At 52.4% G+C, this 22556-nt stretch overlaps 4 protein-coding genes and 1 long non-coding RNA gene across 10 annotated transcripts in view; 2 read left to right on the forward strand and 3 right to left on the reverse strand.

The window, feature by feature from the left end:
• The window catches only part of LOC133145317 (NACHT, LRR and PYD domains-containing protein 12-like), a 128774-nt gene that overhangs the window by 21703 nt on the left and 84515 nt on the right, over positions 1–22556 (reverse strand). The gene's annotated exons all lie outside the window — the stretch shown is intronic.
• Positions 1–22556, reverse strand: part of LOC133145332 (NACHT, LRR and PYD domains-containing protein 3-like) — a 55849-nt gene that overhangs the window by 6480 nt on the left and 26813 nt on the right. The window lies entirely within an intron of this gene.
• On the forward strand, positions 2229–21424 carry LOC133145325 (diacylglycerol kinase iota-like). 5 transcript variants are annotated; one of them, XM_061268713.1, is made up of 33 exons: positions 2229–2435; positions 7169–7277; positions 14092–14187; positions 14257–14331; positions 14409–14465; positions 14538–14603; positions 14722–14877; positions 14993–15073; positions 15145–15219; positions 15304–15399; positions 15482–15564; positions 15631–15691; positions 15768–15881; positions 16078–16212; positions 16275–16353; positions 16421–16476; positions 16560–16622; positions 16734–16807; positions 16881–16992; positions 17071–17157; positions 17229–17341; positions 18234–18334; positions 18406–18485; positions 18567–18611; positions 18697–18766; positions 18840–18880; positions 18965–19089; positions 19169–19194; positions 19280–19317; positions 19392–19512; positions 19601–19637; positions 19726–19825; positions 19887–21424. In XM_061268713.1, the coding sequence occupies exons 1-33, from the start codon at positions 2380–2382 to the stop codon at positions 19992–19994; spliced, it is 2736 nt and encodes a 911-aa protein (XP_061124697.1). In that variant the 5' UTR covers positions 2229–2379; the 3' UTR covers positions 19995–21424. The 5 variants fall into 5 exon arrangements, with proteins under 5 accessions (XP_061124697.1, XP_061124698.1, XP_061124699.1 ...); XM_061268714.1 differs by having other exon boundaries at positions 14722–14790; positions 14957–15073; XM_061268715.1 differs by having other exon boundaries at positions 14722–14790.
• Positions 13181–14728, reverse strand: LOC133145349 (uncharacterized). Its single transcript, XR_009710887.1, has 3 exons — positions 14073–14728; positions 13832–13960; positions 13181–13201 (listed from the first exon to the last, which is right to left on the reverse strand). It is a non-coding gene; the product is annotated as an uncharacterized LOC133145349 (long non-coding RNA).
• Positions 21722–22556, forward strand: part of LOC133145322 (diacylglycerol kinase iota-like) — a 77359-nt gene continuing 76524 nt past the window's right edge. The window contains exon 1 of one of the 2 annotated variants that reach the window (XM_061268696.1): positions 21722–21877. The gene's annotated coding sequence lies outside the window, so the exon portion shown is untranslated. The remainder of the gene's footprint in view (positions 21878–22556) is intronic. The other variant, XM_061268697.1, reaches the window with a different exon arrangement.

Below are 22556 nucleotides of genomic sequence, written 5' to 3' on the forward strand. Positions count from 1 at the left end.
AACCCGAACCCGCTGGTGGACACCGGCGGTAAGGGATGCCGTCAAGCTGAAGGAGTCCTATAGGGCCGTTTTGGCCTGCGGGACTCCCGAGGCAGCTGACAGGTACCGGATGGCCAAGCGGAACGCGGCTTCGGCGGTTGCTGAGGCAAAAACCCGGCCGGGCGTGGGAGGAGTTTGGCGCGGCCATGGAGAATGACGTCCGGACGGCTTCGAGGAAATTCTGGTCCACCATCCGGCGTCTCAGGAGGGGGAAGCAGTGCAACGTCAACACTGTTTACAGTGGAGATGGCGTGCTGCTGACCTCGACTCGGGACGTCGTGTGTCGGTGGGGAGAATACTTCGAAGACCTCCTCAATTCCACCTACACGTCTTCCATTGCGGAAGCAGGGCCTGGGGACTCTGAGGCGGACTCTCCAATGTCTGGGGTCGAAGTCACTGAGGTAGTTAAAAAACTCCTCGGTGGAAAGGCCCCCGGGGGTGGATGAGATCCGCCCGGATAGGGCTCTGGATGTCGTGGGGCTGTCATGGCTGACACGTCTCTACAACATCGCGTGGACATCGAGGACAGTGCCTCTGGATTGGCAGACTGGGGTGGTGGTTCCCCTCTTTAAGAAGGGGGACCGGAGGGTGTGTTCCAATTACAGGGGAATTACACTCCTCAGCCTCCCTGGTAAGGTCTATTCAGGGGTGCTGGAGAGGAGGGTCCGTCGGGAGGTCGAACCTCGGATTCAGGAGGAACAGTGTGGCTTTCGTCCTGGCCGTGGAACAGTGGACCAGCTCTTCATCCTCAGCAGGATCCTCGAGGGTGCATGGGAGTTCGCCCAACCAGTCCACATGTGTTTTGTGGACTTGGAGAAGGCGTTCGACCGTGTCCCTCGGGAGGTTCTGTGGGGGGTGCTTCGGGAGTACGGGGTACCGAGCCAACTGATAAGGGCGGTTCGGTCCCTGTATCACCGATGCCAGAGTTTGGTCCGCATTTCTGGCAGTAAGTCGGATTCGTTCCCAGTGAGGGTTGGACTCCGCCAAGGGTGCCCTTTGTCACCGATTCTGTTCATAACTTTTGTGGACAGAATTTCTAGGCGCAGCCGAGGCGTTGAGGGTGTCCGGTTTGGGGACCTCAGCATCGCGTCTCTGCTTTTTGCAGACGACGTGGTGCTGTTGGCTTCTTCAGGCCGTGATCTCCAGCTCTCACTGGAGCGGTTCGCAGCCAAGTGTGAAGCGGTCGGGATGAGGGTCAGCACCTCCAAATCCGAGTCCATGGTCCTCGATCGGAAAAGGGTGGAATGCCCTCTCCGGATCGGGGATGAGATCCTGCCCCAAGTGGAGGAGTTTAAGTATCTTGGGGTCTTGTTCACGAGTGAGGGGAGGATTGAGCGCGAGATCGACAGGCGGATCGGTGCAGCGTCGGCAGTAATGCGGACTTTGTACCGGTCCGTGGTGGTAAAGAGAGAGCTGAGCCAAAAGGCAAAGCTCTCAATTTACCGGTCGATTTACGCTCCTACCCTCACCTATGGTCACGAGCTATGGGTCGTGACCGAAAGAACGAGATCCCGGATACAAGCGGCCGAAATGAGTTTTCTCCGCAGGATGTCCGGGCTCTCCCCTAGAGATAGGGTGAGAAGTTCGGTCATCCGGGAGAGACTCGGAGTAGAGTCGCTGCTCCTCCACGTTGAGAGGAGCCAGATGAAGTGGCTCGGGCATCTCATCAGGATGCCTCCTGGACGCCTCCCTGGCGAGGTGTTCCGGGCATGTCCCACCGGTAGGAGACCCCGGGGATGACCCAGGACGCGCTGGAGAGACTATGTCTCTCAGCTGGCCTGGGAACGCCTTGGGATCCCCCGGGATGAGCTAGATGATGTGGCTGGGGAGAGGGAAGTCTGGGAGTCCCTCCTGAAGCTGCTGCCCCCGCGACCCGACCTCGGATAAGGGGAAGAAGATGGATGGATGGATGGATGGATGGATGGATGGATATTATATGGAACACTGTCGCGCATTTCACAATCAGCAGACGTGAAAGATTTCACACACTCTTTTGTCAATGGCAACGGTGCAACATAAAGAATCGGTCGTAAACCCATACATATGACATTCATTCTTATTTCTGTCTTTGCAGCTTGTTTTGCCATTAGCAATCAGTTGTTTCTTTTACCAGTTACTCTTATAGTCACCTGAAACAAACGATCCTCATTCATTTTCGAGATATTCATTCCTTTCCTTCACATCCCCAGCTGTTGTTGACCACAAAATGCGGTGAATGGTCCTTGCTGCTTCGCTGGTCTCCAAAAAACACTCGGTGGACGATGGCTGGCCCAGGGAAGGGAGCACTCCAGTGACACGCGGCTGATTGGGAAACGATTGTATTCAACCGATGTCAGGGTGATGTCTCTCCAAAAGGATCTTCCTGGTCACGGACGAATGGCCCTTCCATATTTTAAGTACCTCCACATTCCTGAAACTAGAGGTTCTCTGTACCGCAGACATAGCTTTGGGTCTTCTCACTGCTGCTAGGTCGCCATCTAAGGTGACAATCAAGATCTATCTATACAGAGACGCATAGAATCCAAAATGTCACTACGTTGCCCCCTCCGGGACTTTATAAATGTAAATATAAAGTAATGAAGGATATAATATTGACGCAATATCACAGCCTACTGCAACGTTGAAGCGCCCTCAGTGTTGCCCCCCCCCCTTGGATATGTACGTATATATGTATTTTTTTTTTCTTTAATATATTTGACTATGGTCAAAATTTTGACAGAATCAAACAGAAATATGGAGTTACATGGGGTAGAGTCAGATAAGCTAAGGCGTCCTACTACTCCCTTTTGAACAAGTAGGATTTTACCATAAAGGGAAAACATACTTACGACTTACTTCTTACGTTGCCCCCTCCGGGACCATCATCATCATCATCATCATCGGTTTAAAGTCCGCTTTCCAGGCGCCGCTGGGTTGGACTGGGTTCTCGATATGGCCTTCTTCCACCGGGAACGGTCCATGGCCATCTCGTGGTTGATGCCGAGTACCTCCATGTCGGCTGCCACGGTCACCTGCCAGGTCTTTTTAGGTGGCCCACTGGGTCTTGTTCCCTCTACGTTATACGACATAACTTTCTTCACCTAGTCGTTCTCGTCCTTCCTCACTACATGTCCGTACCATCGTAGTCTGCCTCTCCTCACCACATCCACTATGGCCTCCACTCCCATCTTCTGTCTCAGCTCTGCACTGCTCTTTTCTTCCCTCATTGAAACACTACACATCCATCTGATCATTCTCATTTCTGCTCTGTTTAGTTTGTCTTCGTGTTCTGTTTTCAGGGCCCATGCCTCACTTCCGTACGTCATACTACCTCTAACACAGGCTGAGTACACTTGGCCTCTCATCTTCAGGGATGGGGCCTTAGATGTTAAAAAGGGCATGAGTTCCCTGAATTTCTTCCACCCGCTTCTCACCCTTGTGGTCACTGCTAGGTCCACCCCCCCATCAGCGTTAATCATGTCTCCAAGATAGCAGAAGCTGCCCACCACCTCGTACATCTCCCCATCTACCACGAGCCCCTCTCGCTCAGCTGGGTTTGCTTGGGCGACTTCTCCCCTACACCGCTTGCAATGGAAGGTCTCACTTGCAGCTAGTAGGCTGCCTTTTACTCCACTGCATCTTTGATGTACCCATCTCTGGCAACCCTTGCACCGGATAGAGTTAGCTTGCACTCCCTTCCCGCAAACTCCACATGGCCATGCTCCTGACTGCGATATCACTCCCAGGCTAGCACCACCAACCATGACCTTTGATTTTGCCGCATTCACCTTCATTCCTTTCACTTCCAGGCATGTCTTCCAGGCCGCTAGCTTGCTAGCTAGGTCTTCTCGGCTGTGAGCCATCAATACCAGGTCATCCGCGTAGAGCAGCTCCCATGGTAGTCCACCCCTCACTTCCCTCGATACCACATCCATCACGATAGCAAACAGTAATGGGCTGAGCACTGATCCCTGGTGCACCCCTACCCTTACTTCAAACCCATTACTGTCGCCAACTCCTGTTCTAACAGTTGTGCAGGCTCTGCAATAGAGAGCCATCACAGCCTTTACCAGTCCCTCTTCCACACCCGACTTCCTTAGGGCCCACCTCACCACCTCCCTTGGCACCCTGTCGAACGCTTTTTCCAGGTCGACAAAAGCAAAGTACAACCTCTTCCTCTTCGCCTGATGTTTCTCTTGCATCTGTCGGATGACAAAAATTGCATCTGTTGTACCTTTACCAGGCATGAAGCCATACTGCATCTCGTCCACCTTTACCCGTGTCCTCACCCTCCTTTCCAACACCCTCTCTAATAACTTCATTCCATGCTCCAGCAGCTTTATAGCCCTGTATGACCCGCATGCGAGTGGGTCCCCCTTCCCTTTGAATAGAGGCACCAGGACGCTTCTTGTCCATTCCTCCGGAACGCGCCCCTCAGCGATGACACTGTTACACAGGTCGGTCATCCACTGCACACCGACGTCTCCCGCTGCCTTTAGCATCTCTGCCACCACTCCAGATGGTCCAGCTGCCTTTCCATCCTTCATGGCCTTCATGGCTTTTCCGACTTCTGTCCGTGTGATCGGGTCACATTCACCCTCCACTTCGTCGCATCCTGTCTCACCATCCCAGTCATTCTCCACATTCAGCACCTTCTCCATGTACCTCCGCCATACTTCCTTCACTTCTCTGTTGTCTGTCACGATGTTGCCATCCTCGTCCTTCACACAGTTTGCACCGGTCACATCACGCCTCTCCTTAACCATTTGCTTCGCTATCTTGAAGAAGCTCTTTTGTCCTCTCTCACTCTCCAATTCACTTGCAAATTCTTTCCTCTTGGTCTCTTGGGCCTCCCGCACCGCTGTCCGTGATGCCCTCCTTGCCTCTGCATACTGCACTCGGTCTGCCTCCCTTTTAGATTTCTTCCATACTTTATGGCACCTCCTCTTCTCATTCACCGCTCTTTCGACGCTGTCATTCCACCACCATGTCTCTCTTTGTCTTGCTTTACCCTTTGACCATCCGCACACCTCCTCTGTGGCTTCAAGCAGAGCCTTCTTTATTGCCTGCCACTTGCCATCCACACCACCCGACTCCATCATCTCCTCCACTTCTTCTGCTATATACTCAATCTTCTCCCTAAACTCGTTTTTATTCCCTCCGCTATGTAGCTTCCACACCTTCAACTTGGGAGGATACTTCTTAGCCCCCACATACTTGATCCACAGAGTTAGGTCTCCGATGACTAGGCGATGCTGAGATACACACTCTTCTCCGGGGATTGCCTTGACATCCCTAACCAGGACGCGGTCCTCCTTTCTGACCATGATGTAATCTATTGTGCTCTTGCAGCCACCTGAACTGTATGTTACTAATTTGGCTTCGTCCTTCTTGAAAAACGTATTGCACAGCACCAGCTCCAGTGCGTCGCCGAACTCCAGGATCCTCTCTCCCTCTGCGTTCCGCATGCCGTACCCCTGTCCCCCATGTACCCCCTCAAAGCCATCTGACTCCCTCCCCACGTGTCCATTCAGATCACCTCCCAGAATTGTAACCTCATTCTGGGGGATCCCTGACAGCACCATGATGGCCTTGTCCCAGAACGCATCCTTCTCGTCCTGACTTCTGCCAACTTGAGGGGCATAGATTGAAATTATGTTTGTCAGACGCTTCCCAACGATCAACTTCACAACGATGATCCGCTCATTTACCCTGCTAACAGTTAGCACTTGATCTATCCACTTTTCAGCAATAAGTACACCAACACCACCAGTCCCTTCGTTGCAGCCTTGCCAGAAGAACTTGTACCTTCTGCCGATTGCACCCAGCATCCTTGCACTACCACCCTTCCATCTCGACTCCTGGACACAGCAGACATCCACCCTTCTCCTGTGTAGAGCCTCAGCCACCTCCCCCGATCGGTGTGACATGCTGCCGATGTTCCATGTAGCCACCCTAACACGTGCCTCCTGCCCCTCTCTCTTCCGGTTCAGGCCTCCCCGCAGTCCATCGGGCTGAGGGCCGTCATATAATCTACCTGCGGTTTGGCCTCCTTTTCCATCATTCTTTTTGTCGTAGGCTGATGGAAATGACCACGGAGTACTTAAGGCTGTACCCCGCCTCTCCTGTGTTTGTCTAGCCATACTGAGAATTTTTGGAGCAAAAACTTTTTACAGCCGGATGCCCTTCCTGACACCAACCCAAGGGGAAATTGATTTTTTGTAGGGGTTGACTCCCTTAGCCCATTCCTCTCCCGAGGAGCCCACTGGGCAGCGGTACTATTTAACCCATAGTTGGGGGCTGGTTCGTGGGCACCAGGGCGTGTCCACACACCGGTGGGCCTGCGTGCCGCACGTCTAGGGGCCAAACCTCCTCCGAGTCCCTTGTAGTTTAGCCTGGGTCCGTGTTGTACCCAGTTACCATGTGTCGCCGCGTGGAGGCACTACATAGGGCTTGCTGTTAGAGAGGCTGTGTACTGGCAGGGAGAGACTTACGCACTCGGCTCTCCCGTTCGCATACTGCTAGCCAGCGGTGAGGGTTGACAGTGAGAAGCGACATGCACTGGGCACTCCACCAACACACTAGACGCATCACAACAACCCGACTTGGTGTTATGAAGTCAGACACACTTTATAAATGTAAATATAAAGTAATGAAGGATATAATATTGACGCAATATCACAGCCTACTGCAACGTTGAAGCGCCCTCAGTGTTGCCCCCATGCATATGTACGTATATATGTATATGTATTTTTTTTCTTGAATATATTTGACTATGGTCAAATTTTTGACAGAATCCAACAGAAATATGGACTTACATGGGGTAGAGTCAGATAAGCTAAGGCGACCTTCTACTCCCTTTTGAACAAATAGGATTTTACCATAAAGGGAAAATTATAATGCAATCCTTTTTTTTGTTGTTCTTTTTATGTTCTATTGTACGATGGAGTTATCATTTTTTTGTATTTTTACTTTTTTCCTTGTATTTCATTAATGTTCGAAACCAAAGAATGAATAAAGAAATAAAATTCTGACGGCCGAATCAGAACATCCGGAAAGCCCATAGTGGCGGCTCCTCCTTAATTCCTTTGCACGTGCGTGTGTGCGCTTTAAAACAAAAATCTTCTTTTGTGCCCCCCCCCCTATGCAGGAAAGCCATCTCACGGTTGGGCCTGCAACACCTGGGGCCGCTGCAGGTAGCCCCGCCTCCCGCCTCCAATGGCCCCGCCAAGGAGCTTCGCACCCGCATGGACTGGACGGTAGGCCCCTCAAAGTACCCGATTTGACGTTGAGTAACCGCTGGTGGCCACCATGTGGCCTCCGCATTACAAAATGAGTCAAAGCGCTTTGGCTGTGTTTCTTTTTTTGCGACTCATCTCCCGTTGACATTAAAAGCGCCACTCCTTTATCATCTGCACTCGAGCCACAAATGGCCACTGGAAGGCCGCTGGAGCGCTCTTGTGTTCTTTTGTCGCTTCGGCCGCTCCAAGACAAGCGAAAATATTTATTTATTTTTTGCCGGGGTAACAATCCCGTGACGCTTCCTTTCTCCTCACACGGCTGGCCTTTAGCACGCCGCACGCACACCGGGCGATGTCATTGATGGCTCGTTGTGTCTTCTTTTCACATTCCACGCATTTTCGGCACATTCTTGGTTAATAATACTTCCTTCCATACAAATCTTTTTAATATTTGGTAAGACATTTCCCTCTGTCTGTCCAGAAGATTCTTCAATCATCTGAAAGCTCAAAACTAGACAAAAGTTAAGATAGATACAATCAAGCGTTTGGCATGCATTGAGCACTTCCTTCATGAAGGCAACATTTGTTATTTCAAAGTGCACACCAAATACGAATATATCACCAGATCATCAAGTTATTCTCAAAACATTTCTCATGACCACATAGTCCATCACATCTCGTCTAAAAATGTCTCCTTCTGTGGTCGTTATTGATTTGGTGTGTACTAGCTTCAAATGTTTCTTTCTGGTGTGACTTTAGCTGCTTGAGTCCATGAGCTGTGAGCACATCTGTTTTTGTAGCTACCCATTTTTTTCAACGCACAAGTGTCGCCGGTCCATTCAGACCAGCGAGCGAGCGAGCGCCCTGGAAGATGTTTGGAACCTACCACTTGATCTTCACACTGCAGCGAGAATCCTTTTGGACCTCTGCCAAGACCTGCCTTTCTTCCTCTTTGATGTCATTCCCCCACAGCTTCAGCTCTCGGAGGTGGGAGGGGTTGGACCGGAGAGCCTTGGCCAGTGCCTCGCAGCTTTTCTTGCTCAGCTGGCAGACCATGAGCCTGAGAAGACAAGAGGGCGGCCGGCTGACACAAGCCCAAGCTTCTTGGGCCGGCTGGCCTTCTGCCGCTCGCTCGACGGGGGTGGAGGAGAGCCTTACCCGAGGACTTGCAAGGCGCACTGCGGCTTTGCCAGTCCGGCGGCGAGCGCCTCCAGCCCGTCATCACCCAAGTCGTTGTGGCAGAGATCCAGCTCCCTCAGGCTGCCGGGCGAGCTTAGAACGCAGGCCAGCGTCTCGCAGCTTTTCTTGCTCAGCTTGCACCGCCGGAGCCTGAGAAGACAAGAGGGCGGCCGGCTGACACAAGCCCAAGTTTCTTGGGCCGGCTGGCCTTCTGCCGCTCGCTCAAGGGGAGCCTTACTTGAGGACTTGCAAGGTGCACTGCGGCTTTGCCAGTCCGGCGGCGAGCGCCTCCAGCCCGTCGTCACCCAAGTCGTTCTGGCTGAGATCCAGCTTCCTCAGGCTGCAGTGCGAGCTTAGAACGGAGGCCAGCGCCTCGCAGCTTTTCTTGCTCAGCTTGCACCTCCAGAGCCTGAGAAGACAAGAGGGCGGCCGGCTGACACAAGCCCAAGGTTCTTGGGCCGGCTGGCCTTCTGCCGCTCGCTCGACGGGGGTGGAGGAGAGCCTTACGTGAGGACTTGCAAGGTGCACTGGGGCTTTGCCAGTCCGGCGGCGAGTGCCTCCAGCCCGTCGTCGTACAACTTGTTGGCGCTGAGATCCAGCTCCCTCAGGCTGCAGGGCGAGCTTAGAACGGAGGCCAGCGCCTCGCAGCTTTTCTTGCTCAGCTCGCAGCACTGGAGCCTGAGAAGACAAGAAGGCGGCCGGCTGACACGAGCCCAAGGTTCTTGGGCCAACTGGCCTTCTGCCGCTCGAGGGGATCCTTACCTGAGAACTTGCAAGGTGCAGTGCGGCTTTGCCAGTCCGGCGGCGAGCGCCTCCAGCCCGTCGTCATGCAAGTCGTTCCAGCCGAGATCAAGCTTCCTCAGGCTGCAGGGCGAGCTTAGAACGGAGGCCAGCGCCTCGCAGCTTTTCTTGCTCAGCTTGCAGCCCCTGAGCCTGAGAAGACAAGAGGGCGACCGGCTGACACGTGTGGGCGGCCGGTTCAACGTGCTGGCTCGACAGCACCTACGCTAATTTTTGAGAAGCCTTGACCACCGGCAGCAGCATCAGGAGCCCCTTCTCGGACGGAGCGTATTCGTGGAGTTTGAAGCAGCTCATGGCTTCGTCGGAAGCCCGCAAGAAGAAGACCAGGGCCGACCACATGGCCGGAGGTACGTTCTCAGGGTTGAACCGGAATTCTTTTAGGTACTTTTGGAGCTGCTCCAGCAGGGACTCGTCATTCAGCTCTTTCAGGCAGTAGAACAAGTTGATGTTCTCCTCAGGAGAGTTCTTGTCTATCTGTTGCTCAATCAGGTCGACTGTTTCTGCGTTGCTGTGGCTGAAGTTCTTGGGAGCCTTCAGCAGCTCGCCCATGAGCTCCTGGTTGCACTGCAAGGAAAGGCCCACCAAGAAGCGGAGGAACAAGTCCAGGTTTCCCTCACTTTCTGAGGCCAAGCGGATGGCCGCCTCGTGGACTTGAACGAGCGGCGTCTGCTCGGAATGCAACGGGAGCTCTCCCAGCACGTTCTTGTTGTCCTGGAACAGGCTCATCATCACGTAGAGAGCGGCCAGATATTCCTGGATGCTCAGGTGGATGAACTGAAACATCTTGCCGCGTTGGTATTTCGTGAGCGGGGGTACCTCCTCGAAGATCTCGGTGAAGACTCCCGAGTGTTTTGCTAAAGGTAAACATCGATTTATATCGCCGTGTTTGACCTCGGACATTAGACGCGACTTTATTTTGAAATCCAGTTCATTGTTGCTTGCTTCCTCTCTCCGGGAGCAGTGCGCCCGGCGTTGTTGTGTTGTGAGCAGAGCACGCGCGTGAAAGGGGAGGCGACAACTAGTACGCGGCTCCTGGGCTGGTGCTATGGCTAGTGTCCAAAGAGACGAGGAAATCTCCTCCCCTTTAGGCTTCAAGTCATTCGTTTGGAAGCACTATGGATTCCAAAGAAAAGATGGCTCAACGGACAAGACACGTGCAGTTTGTAAATCCTGCCATGCGGTGATCAAATATTCAGGGAGCCGCACATTTAAAGAAAAAACACGACATCAAAGTTCAGTGCTAAAATAAGCACTTTGTATACTACAATACTCTTGTAATTTCCTAAATAAAGAGTTTGCAGTACCTTGTTGATTTTGCGTATGAATTGTTGTAAATCAGGATATTGTTCTATATTTTTTATTAAAAAAATATATATATCGATCGTAGAGCACTATATCGCGATATATCGTGAATGAATCGCAGCAGGCTTTAAGATATCGGCAAATATCGTATCGTAGTTCTTTATATCGATATTATATCGTATCGTGAAAACACCCGCGATTTACACCCCTAATATATATACTTTTTTTTAAATAGAAAATATAGAACAATCTCCTGATTTATAACAATTCACACGCAAAATCAACAAGGTACTGCAAACTCCTTATTTAGGAAATGACAAAAGTATTGTAGTATACAAAGTGCTTATTTTAACACTGAACTTTGATGTCGTGTTTTTTCTTTAAATGTGCGGCTCCCTGAATATTCGATCACCGTATGGCAGGATTTACAAACTGCACGTGTCTTGTCCGTTGAGTCATCTTTTCTTTGGAATCCAAAGTGCTTCCAAAGAATGACTTGAAGCCTAAAGGGGAGGAGATTTCCTCGTCTATTTGGACACCAGCCAGAGCACCTGCCCAGGAGCCGCGTACTAGTTGTCCACTCCCCTTTCACGTGTGTGCTCTGCTCACAACGCAAGACGCCGCTCACTGCTCCCGGAAAGAGGAAGCAAGCAACAATGAACTGGATTTCAAAATAGTCGCGTCTAATGTCCGAGGTCAAACACGGCGATAAGAATCGATGTTTACGTTTAGCATCGATGCCAATAAATTGTAGAGCCTTATATCGATTAATCGACGTGTATCGATGAATCGTTACACCCCTACCAAATAACGCCACAAACGGTCGCTCCTTTTTAAAAGCAAAACTACGTATGTGTCTATACTAGGGCTGTAACGATTCATCGATACACATCGATTAATCGATATAAGGCTCTACGAGTGGACAACTAGTACGCGGCTCCTGGGCTGCTGCTATGGCTAGTGTCCAAAAAGACGAGGAAATCTCCTCCCCTTTAGGCTTCAAGTCATTCGTTTGGAAGCACTTTGAATTCCAAAGAAAAGAGGACTCAACGGACAAGACACTTGCAGTTTGTAAATCCTGCCATGCGGTGATCAAATATTCAGGGAGCACAAATCTCGCAGCACATTTAAAGAAAAAACACAGCATCAAAGTTCAGTGTTAAAATAAGCACTTTGTATACTACAATACTCTTGTCATTTCCTAAATAAGGAGTTTGCAGTACCTTGTTGATTTTGCGTATAAATTGTTATAAATCAGGATATTGTTCTATATTTTCTATTTAAAAAAAAAGTATATACATATGTATCGATCGTCGAGCACTATATCGTGATGTATCGTGAATGAATCACAGCAGGCTTTGAGATATCGGCAAATATCGTATCGTGCTTCTTTGTATCCATATGATATCGTATCGTGACAAAACCCGCCATTTACACCCCTATTATTTGGTGAGCCGGCCAGATGGTCGGACGCTTTCTCCATATATTGTCAGTGGTTTTCTTTGATTGAAGTTTGTGGGAGGGTCAGCTACTTCGTGAGGGAACGCAACGACAAGGAAGCGAAGCCAGAAGCAAAGTCCGTGTCGAGCAGCCTCGAGAACCAGGAAGCGAGTGCTAATAAGGGTGCAAATCAGGCCACCTTCTGCGCTTTGGGTGTGGAATGGTGTTGTGCAAGAAAATCAAGGTTTGCCTTTTGCTTTCAGTTTCACGGGGAAAGATGGATCTGGATGCCGAGAGCAAGGCGCTGCTGTTGAAAACGCTAAAAGACCTGGGGGACGGCGACTTCAAGGAGTTCAAGTTTTATATGGATGTGCCTCAGAGCAAAAAAGAAACCGCAGACCGGACTGACATCGCCGAAGAGCTGGTGAACAGGTACGGCAATAACGCTGTGGCGGAGACCATCAAGATTCTGGAGAAGATCGAAAACTATGAACTGGCCAAGAAGCTGCAAATCAAAGGTAAGGTGAGCGTGGCTTCTGGTGGTGGTGGGGGGGGCTTTCCACAAAGCAGCTCTCCGATGCTGCCCTACCCCTCTTGCCCCCTTCACTTGCCTCCTTGACTGGAAGTGGGGCAGCACGCTTGCGGCCAGGCCTAAAGACGCGTTTGATCTCCTTCAGGTGTCACCCGTGCGCCCTCAGATAGCATCTCCTTAGAGGTCCAGAAGGGCGAATTCAAGCGGGAGCTGCAAGAGAACCTGCAGGCCATGTACTGCAGGGCTCCCGAGGGCAACACAGACCGCAGCCGGCAGGAGGCTCTGGAGAGCGTCTACACCAAGCTCCACCTTCGCCGCGTCGTCGCCGGTCTCCCCGACAAGCAGCACGAAGTCCTCCAGATGGAAATGCGCGGCCAAGACGAGGAGGAGGAGTCCATCGAGCCGTGCGACATCTTCAAAAGCGAGATGCCCAGTCGTTACGCAGCTTCTCGGCCAGTTGGTGGTTGTTCATCTTCTCCAGAATCTTGATGGTCTCCGCCACAGCGTCCTTGCTGTACGTGTTCACCAGCTCTTCGGCGATGTCAGTCCGGTCTGCGTTATCTATTTTGCTCTTATACAGATGCGTATAAAACTTGAACTCCTTGAAGTCCTCCTGCCCCAGGTGTTTTAACGTTTCCAACAGCAGCTCCTTGCTCTCGGTCTCCTGAGCCATCTTTCCCCTGTGAAACTGAAAGCAAAAGGCGAACCTTGCTTCCTGTGGCCCGATTTCCGCTCTTATGACTCCTTCCTGGTTCTCGAGGCTGCTCGACACGAGTGATGGGCATTCCAGTTCTTTTAGGTGAACTGAATTGTTAGAATCAGTTCAATCAAAAGATTCGTTCAAACGAATCGTTCAATGCAGCTCGCTGGCGCTGCTGATTGGCTGATTTTCTTCTTCGTTTTGTTTTACAGCACCACCTTCAATGGGCATTACTGACATTTACTGGTTAGTTATATATGAAAGGAAAAAAAGAACGAATCACGTTAGGAAGTGATTCGTTCACTCTCGTTCACTGAAAAGATACTTTCCTTTCGAACGCATCGTTTACTCACGAGCCAACACAACTCGACACTGACTTTTCTACTCACTGGCTTCGCTTCCTTGTCGTAACGTTCCCTAAAGAAGTAAGGGACCCCCGGGAGAAGTAGGGGACCCCCCCCCCCTCCCCAAAACTTCAATCAAAGAAAACCACTGACAATATATGGAGAAAGCGTCCGACCATCCGGCCGGCTCACTAAATAACGCCACAAACGGTCGCTCCTTTTTAAAAGCAAAACTATGTGTCTATACGGGTCAAACAATAGAAAGCAAACTCACTTGTCGGTCTCCTTCGCGTCGTCTGGTCTCACCGTGTGAGCGAGCGAGCAAACGCCTTTCCAACGCAATTGTCGCCGTGGCATCCAAAGGTCAGAGCAACGCCCTGCCCTGTCTGCCCAAGCCCGCCCACTTCATACATAGACAGACAGACAGACGGGGAAATTCACTTTGGGAGAAAGCAAAGTCTCCGCTGGCGCGCTCTGCCAATCCCAGCCCGCCACGAAAAGCATGGCAGTCTCACCCGCCCTTCCACCCGGCAGGAGAACGCCGTCAACGACGACCACCTGTGGATGGAGACCAGCTGCTCGGGCGAACTCTGCTACCTCGGGGAGGACGCCTGCCTGCTCAAGGCTGCGGTGAGCTCGCCCCAAGTCGTCTGCTGGTTGCCCGTCCCATACAGCCGACCTGTGTGTTTGTGCTTGAAGAAGTCTGCGCCCAGGAGGAAGTGCGCCGCCTGCAAGATCGTCGTCCACACCAGCTGCACCGAGCAGCTGGAGAAGGTAGTGCACACGCATGCACGCACGCACACAGCAAGTCCAAAGCCCTGACGTGACGCCTTGGCCGTCTCGTGATCAAGATCAACTTCAGGTGCAAGCCGACCTTCAGGGAAGGAGGCTCGCGGTGCCTGCGAGATGTAAGTCTCCCGACAAGAAGTCCGAGCGGGGCCAGGTGTAAGGCGGCGCTGTCGTCTGCTCTCTGCCGGCAGAACGTGCTGAGGCACCACTGGGTGCACCGCCGGCGCCAGGACGGCAAGTGCAAGCAGTGCGGGAAGGTCGGTGGGAGCCACGCAGGCAGGCCGGCAAAATGGCCGCCTGCCCACCCCGTCAAACGGTCTCTGCGAGCGACATCCCTTTCCGTCCTCGTCTTTTGTTTGTCCTTTCCTTCCGCAGAGCTTTCAGCAGAAGTTCTTCCACAGTAAAGAAATCATCGCCATCAGCTGTTCGTGGTGCAAGCAGGCTGTGAGTTGGGCTCAAATTGGAATTGTCGCGCGCGAGCGGGCTTGCCCACCATCTGAGCGAAATGCCGTCAGACTAGAAACAAAACATGTAACGAACTCGGCGATGTGATGTTGTTGGAAAATGTTGAAACGAGCCGCTGGCCGGTGCTAATTTGTGTGCCGGGCAGTTTCACAACAAGGTCACGTGCTTCATGCTGCACCAGATCGAGGAACCGTGCTCGCTGGGCGCCCACGCCGCCGTCATCGTGCCTCCGTCCTGGATCATCAGAGTCAGGAAACCGCAGGCAAGGGCCGGGCGCCGACCGCCAAGCGCTAATGGCGCTTAGCGCTAACCGCTAAGCCCATCTATGCGCAGAGCTTGCTCAAGAACTCGGCCAGGAGGAAAAGGCGCACGTCTTTCAAGCGCAGGACCAGCAAGAAGGGGCTGGACGTAAGCGACACGGATGGCGACTTGCACGTGACCTCCCTCCCGGCCGCCCGTGGCGCTGACGTTCCCTCCCTCGCCCTCCCTCAGGAGTCCAAATGGCGGCCGTTCATGCTGAAGCCGCTGCCCTCGCCGCTCATGAAGCCCATCCTGGTCCTCGTCAACCCCAAGAGCGGAGGCAACCAGGTTGGCATGAGCGTGGCTAGCGAGCGGAAGGTCACAAAGGGCGCTGGCCGTCCATCCCAGCCCATCTGCTTCCTGTCCGCAGGGCGCCAAGCTGCTCCAGATGTTCATGTGGATCCTGAACCCGCGGCAAGTCTTTGACCTGTCGCAGGGCGGCCTTCGGGAGGCGTGAGTGTCCGGCGCTATCCATAAGCGACAGAGCGCCACCCTCTCCACTCCGCTCTGCTCTTTCAGGTTGGATTTGTATCGCAAAGTGCCAAACTTGAGGATCCTGGCCTGCGGTGGAGACGGCACGGTACAGTTTGCGTTGACCCCGCCCCTCCTTGGCCTCGCCCCGCCCCCTTAGCACAATCCATTTCCTGCTTGCCTAGGTGGGCTGGATCCTGTCCACGCTGGACGAGCTACAGATGAAGCCGCAGCCTCCGGTGGCCGTCCTTCCTCTGGGAACAGGAAACGACCTCGCCAGGACGCTCAACTGGGGCGGGGTGAGTTCCCAAGCGTCACTCAGCTCCCAAACGCAAACAAAGCATTTTTGCTTTGTGTGCTTTACATTTACAACAATGACAAAAAAACATCCCTAAATGTGTGTGTCCCAAAAGTTTTGTCCAAGAAGGCCACAATCCAAGATGTTTCCGCCATGCAGCCTTCTTCCTGTGCTTGATTTGATTTTTTTTCTGGCAGGGCTACACGGACGAGCCCGTGTCCAAGGTTCTGGGCCAGGTGGAGGACGGCTCGGTGGTGCAGCTGGACAGGTGGAACCTGCAGGTGGAGCAGAGCCACGGCGCCGAGCGGCAGCTCCAAGACGGCACGCAGAAGGTAAAGGAGAAGCGGCTTGGGCGTGTCGCCGGCGTGTCGCTAACGTGCGGTGACCCGCTCAGCTGCCCCTCGACGTCTTCAACAACTACTTCAGCCTGGGCTTCGACGCTCACGTCACGCTGGAGTTCCACGAGTCCAGAGGTGAGCGGCATCCATTTCTCTCACCGTCCATTCTTAACCTTGCCACCATGTTTTCTTTGCGTTCCAGAGGCCAACCCCGAAAAGTTTAACAGTCGCTTCCGCAACAAAATGTTCTACGCGGGGGTGAGTGTGACTTTTCACAATTTGCCTTTCAAAGATCCGCTCGCAATTGCCTCAACGCAACTGTGCGTGTGCGTGGCTGGCAGGCCGCCTTCTCCGATTTCCTCCAGAGAAGCTCGAGGGACTTGTCCAAGCACGTCCGAGTGGTGGTGAGTGCAAAGACGCTCTCGCCGGATGGCTTTCACGTGGGCCGGGCCCGCGATGACAATGCGACAAATCGGATGGCGTGAGAAGCAACGGGACGTGTGACACCTTTGCAGTGCGACGGCACCGACTTGACTCCCAAGATCCAAGATTTGAAATTCCAGTGCATCGTCTTTCTAAACATTCCCAGGTGGGTTTGTTTGGGTTGGCGGCGGCGCTAGCTAACGCCGCTAGCTAACAACCGCCACGGTCTGCTACCGCAGGTACTGCGCGGGCACCATGCCCTGGGGGAACACCGGCGACCACCGCGACTTTGAGCCGCAGCGTCACGACGACGGCTGCATCGAGGTCATCGGCTTCACCGTGGCCTCGCTGGTAGGAGGCGGGGCTCGCCAAACGCCAAAGGAAAAAAAAGAAAACAAACGCTTCAACAATTATTTTCATTGCTCCCAGGCGGCCCTGCAGGTGGGCGGTCACGGCGAGAGGCTCCACCAGTGCCGCGAGGTGGTCCTCACCACCTTCAAGACGGTGCCGGTGCAGGTCAGTTTGACGGACGGCCGGCCGGCTAGCTTTTCAGATGTGACCTTTGACCCCCTTCTCACCTGGCCCAGGTGGACGGCGAGCCGTGCCGACTGGCGCCGTCCACGCTGCGCATCTCGCTGCGCAACCAGGCCAACATGGTCCAGAAGAGCAAGAGACGCACCTCGGTGCCGCTGCTCAACGAGTGAGTCACGCGCACACACACACGCACACACGAACGGTCTCGGCGGCGTGCGTGGCAACTAACACTTCTGCACCGCATCTTTGTGTGTCTGTGCGTGGCGGCACTGCAAGAACTCAGCCGAGCCAGATGAAAGGGATGCAGGCGATAATGACAAAAAAGCGCCATTAGATGGCGACATCGCAGAAATCTTTTGCTCATGCGTCCAAATGTCATTTGGCTCCTCCTCTTTTGAGCACTTTTGAATTTAGCTCCTTTAGCTTCTTCCTTTTTTGGCGGCAGTTTTTGCAGTGGTCAGCTCAAGGCAAAGTGACTAACCCGTGCTCTTGGACCGTGTCACTTTTTTGTGTGGGCTGCTGGGTGCCTCCTCAACTGACCTCTCTTCTCCACCTCTCCATCCTCTTTGCCCGCCCTCCTCTCTCCCTTTGGCCTCGGCACCGCCCCGCACTCGACGGCGCGGCATCATTTGCGTCTTTTCCTTCCGCTCCCTGGCCACGCCTCCCCCGTTCTCTCTCTCTCTTTCTCTTGTGTGTGCGCATGCGCGTGGCGGCGCTAGTATTCAGAAGGTGTGTGCAGGTGATCTGCGCCGCCTCTCTGCTCCCCCCGACTCCTTCTCTGTGTAAGTACCTGAGCCGCTGTCATGTCAACGTTCTGCCGCCGCCGCCGCCGCCGCCGCCTGTGTGTGTGTAAAAACCTTCACGCGCTTCGAAAGCTCTGAAGCGCCAAATCTCCTCGCAGCGATGCAAATCCTTCATCAAGCGAGCAGCACGTCGCCGTCTGTCCTTTCTCGTCCGCTTTCGGTGTGCCGTTCGAGCAGCCCGCTTCTTGCCTCCACGTTATGGCGGCGGGTCCTGAGCAAGCGTCTCTTTGCGCACGTCCGTTTTTTCCCCGGCAGCCCCCACGCCGTCCCCGAGCGGCTTCGGCTGCGGGTCAACCGGATCGGCCTGCACGAGTACGACCGCTTGCAGTACGACAAAGAGCGGCTGCGGGACATCTGTAAGTGCGCGCGTTAGGCGCTGCTCCGTCCGTCCGACCAATTGTTGAAGGGGATGACGTTTGGCTGCCAGCGGTTCCGGTGGGCATCGTGGTGGTGAGGGGCGACTGCGACTTGGAAACGTGCAGACTCTACATCGACAGACTGCGAGAGGCGAGATCCTCGTCTTGAAATCACTCGACTGTGCATCTTCCTTTCCTAACCTGGCCCAAACTTCTTCTTTGGACTCAGCAGGACTTGCAGCAGGCGCCCTCTCTTGGCCACAGAGTGCATTACCAGGTCGGCTGGACCGAAACCAATTGGGAGTCGCTTTGCGCCACTGTTGGTTGAAACGTTTATTTTAGTTGACGTTTATTTTTTGCAGGATGAGAGCCGGGGGATGCCTCGGACCACCTCGGCTGGCAGACTCTCTTCCAGCTGGAGCTTCTTGGATTGTGAGTTCGAAAAAACCCCGACACCATCGTTTGACGTGAATTTTTCAGCGTGGTCGTTCCCCCCCCCCCACAGCCACATCGGCCGACCGCTTCTATCGCATCGACAAGGCCCAGGTAGGAAGCTCCGCCGGGAGTTGACGATGCCTTTTGTTTGCTTTGGCCCGCCAAAGACCTTTTGTCGCTGACGTCCTTCCGTAGGAGCACCTTCACTTTGTCACGGAAATCTGCCAGGACGAGGTGTTCATCCTGGACCGCGAGGGCCCGGCGGGGGGCCGGGTGTCATCGGCCGGGATGCCCGACCTGGTGGCGGAGCCCAGCGCCGGGTGCGAACGAGCCTTCCGCCGTAATGCTGTGGTCGTAAACGGCAGCCCGAGTAATCCTCCGTGTCGTGTCTGTTTGTAGCGCGCCGTTGACTCCCGAGGAACAAGGTAGCCGGTCGCGCTAGCGCGCTTTGCGCTGCGTTCCACGCACTCCGCTCGGTGGATGAGTTCCGCTCCGATGTATCTTTTGCAGCGCTGTTGACGGCGGCGAGCGCCGGGGATCTCTCCACGGTACGAAAGAACCTTCCTGTGTCTTGATTGGACGGACAGCAGCCGAGCCAGCTTGATTTGTGTGTCTGGCGCAGTTGTCGGAGTGCGTGCGTCACGGCGTCAGCCTGCTGGTGCGAGACGGCGCCGGTTGCTCGGCCCTGCATAAAGCCGCGCGGAAAGGACACGCCCAGCTGGTGGTCTTCATCCTGCAGCAGGGTACGCCCAAATGGCAGCGCCCCCTGCTGGCACGGCACACATGCAACAGGTTGGCTCCGTCTAAATGGATCGTCCGTTTGCTCCTCAGGATCCAAAGTGCTTCTCGACTTGCCCGACGGAGAAAAGTACGTCGGCTTGAAAGGTTGTCGTGAGCGTGTGCGACGCCAATGCACGTTTTGACCCGGTTTGTGGCGCGTGTGCGTGCGTGAGCAGAGGGGACACGGCCTTGCACAAAGCCGCTTGGGAGAAGCAGCACGCCGTGTGTCGGCTGTTGGTGGAGGCGGGCGCGTCGCTTCACAAAACCAACTTTCAGGTGCGCTCGCGCCGCAGACGCAATGTCGTCGGGCTCTCCTGATTTTGGCCGTGGTTCACAGGGGAAGACCCCGGTGGAGCAGGCGGCGGGCGACCTGGAGCTGACCTCCTACCTGAGCAGCCAAAAAACACCTTCGGCCCCCCACGAGGACTTGGAGACGGCAGTCTGACGCAAACACCCACGCGCTTTTCACGCTGGGGCGCAGGTTCCACGTCAGCGGGCGCTTTCTGGCCCGCCCGGCTGTTTATTTTCTATTATTTATTGATCGAGACAGGTATTTATTGCGAGCGCGCTTTGGAGAGCGGCCGACGTGCTGAAGTGTTTCCACCCGTGCGAGCCTGAGTGGCTCACGGGAACAAGTATTCTTTCGCGGCTCCAAAAGCTACGACTAACAACGGAGCGGAAGCCGAGATGCCAAACGAGTGACATTCGCAAACATCAAAATATAAATGAAATCTTCTTTGAAAGTGCCAAGTGTCCAAATGGCACAGCTCAATCAGAACTGCGTCTTTAGACCGCTTTTACATTTTTCACTTGACTTCCGCTCCAAACATTGCCATCCAAGTTTGTGAAAAGGATATTTAAGGTGAAGCCATCATATCCGATCGACTTTGCAGCTGCCGTCCAACTCATTCTGAGCCATGTAAAATGAGCAGATGGCATGTCGCTGCATTTCTCCGCTAATCGTTTACATTACATGAATGTTTTTAGTGTTGCACTGAGGGAGGTACAGTGCCGTACCGTACTTGGGCGCCGCTTGGCTTGGAGATTGTCTTCTCCTTTTCGGACTCGAGCCTTTTTTCTCATCAATACATCAGAGAAGAACTTTGGCACGGTAGAGATGACTCGCATGTAACGACGACGGCCCTTTTGCAGTTTTTCCGCTCAGTTGTGAATTGAACCCAAGTGAGTGATTTGATGGAAATCGATTGAAAAACAAAACAAAAAGTGCCACACGTGCATCTCAAGGCGAATGTACGGCGATAACTTGAACCGCAAAGTCGGACGAGTTGACTCGTTTTAAGCAGGACTGGGATGGAATGACAATGAAAATAGTTTGGATGGGGTGAACTGAATGAAAAGCTTGTTGTACAGTTTTGTGTTGAAAGACCAATTGTTTATTTTGGGCGCACCTATGCTCCAAGAAAGATATTTGATTTTGATTTGCTCGACTGATATGCACACGACGATGGCTGCTTGTGGGCGGGCGGGGCCTGCCTCTTCTAATCCACGCATTTAATCGAAACTTTGTATTCCGTTTATTCTCACTAGCGTTGGTTCTGCATGGCATTTTCTGACCTCACAATTGAATCTTTTCCAGTATTGGCATAAACATCATTCTTATTGTGAAGATGAATCTTATTGTTTCAACTATTAAATGATTGTTTGGAGTGTTTCATATCCGGGCTTATTTTTGTATCGCTGCTGAAGATGACTTGAAGTGCTTTATTTGGAAGATGATGCTGTTTCTCTTGTTGGAATGCATGTTTTCTCTTTTTCCATCGTCACAATCATCCATACTTATTTCTGCTTTCTGGTCCCGGGAATCTACAAATATGGACAGTCTACTTCATTTTAAATAAAAGTTACACGCTGAAATTCTTGTATGAAGTGCATCTTCTGTCCATCACCCACGATCATGGTGCTGGTAGCTTGGGAGCAAAATGCTCGGGCGTATCAATGCAAGTTTTTTTAATTTTAGTGGACAAAAGTATTTGCAGCGCTCATTTAGGAAATGAAAGAAGGATGATGAATTTGCCCGCATGAATCACGGCAGGGAATTTCCAGGAAACTGTTTCAGTTTTTTTTAAATTTAGTATCAATATAAATGGCATTTTTTCAATAAGAAAGTCAGTATAGTTGAATGTGTGCTTTCTTGTTTGAAATGAATTTACGTTGACGTTCAAGCGGCAGGGTCACGTACGTCATGACGTTTTCATGACGCAATACGTATTACACTGGCCTGAACGCGGAAGTGAGCGGCGGCAGAAAAAAGCGAGGCGACTTGTTTGGACTTGTTGGCCGGTTAAAAAAAAAAGCCTTCATTATTCTGTAAGTATTTCTTTAGCTTTCTTTAAGCAACGTTTTCGTTGCACTGAAAATAACTGCTGACGTCTCGAGTTGTGCCATTCGTCAAAAGTTTTTCAACCAGTTGCTGTGTGAATAAAGCCATTTTCTATTTGAAATGTTGCTCGTCTACTTTTATAATCTCATTCGGACTCCCATTTAAACGTCTTAATTACTTACATTATTTTGTCTCATAGGCAAATGTTTCTTTCCAATGTAGTAGTGTTATGTCTGTCAGGTTTACCCATTGAAATAAAATCTTCAGTATATAACCGACCATTATACAAAGCAATGAATTGTAATTTGTCTCGGTGTACATGGCCAAATCAAGCCAAGTTTATTTGTATAGCCCTAAATCACAAGCAGTCTCAAAGGGCTTCACATAGACAGAAATTGACAATTATTCTCAAAGCATCCCCTGATCTTAAGCTCCCAAAAGGGCAAGGAAAAACTTAAACACCCCTACCGGGGGAAAATGAGAAACCTTGAGAAGGGACCACAGATGGAAGGATCCCCCTTTCAGGATCACCAGGTTGAAATGGATGCAGAGAGGGCACAAATGATACAACATGAAAATCAATGAAATAAAAAGTCTTCGGTAACCCAAATTTGATTTGCTTGGTGCTTTCGGTGAAGTCACAAGACGCACTTTTGTGACCTCCAA

Source organism: Syngnathus typhle, linkage group LG21, assembly GCF_033458585.1.
Source record: "Syngnathus typhle isolate RoL2023-S1 ecotype Sweden linkage group LG21, RoL_Styp_1.0, whole genome shotgun sequence".
Taxonomy (NCBI): domain Eukaryota; kingdom Metazoa; phylum Chordata; class Actinopteri; order Syngnathiformes; family Syngnathidae; genus Syngnathus; species Syngnathus typhle.

Excerpts from the sequence above, each read along its gene's own strand:
- LOC133145325 (XM_061268712.1), top strand. The coding sequence starts at position 2,380 with ATGTCTCTCCAAAAGGATCTTCCTGGTCACGGACGAATGGCCCTTCCA. Across the intron at positions 2,436-7,168 it reads ATGGCCCTTCCATATTTTAA|GAAAGCCATCTCACGGTTGG; the intron begins GTACCTCCACAT and ends CCCCCTATGCAG. Across the intron at positions 18,335-18,405 it reads AGAGCGGCTGCGGGACATCT|CGGTTCCGGTGGGCATCGTG; the intron begins GTAAGTGCGCGC and ends TTTGGCTGCCAG.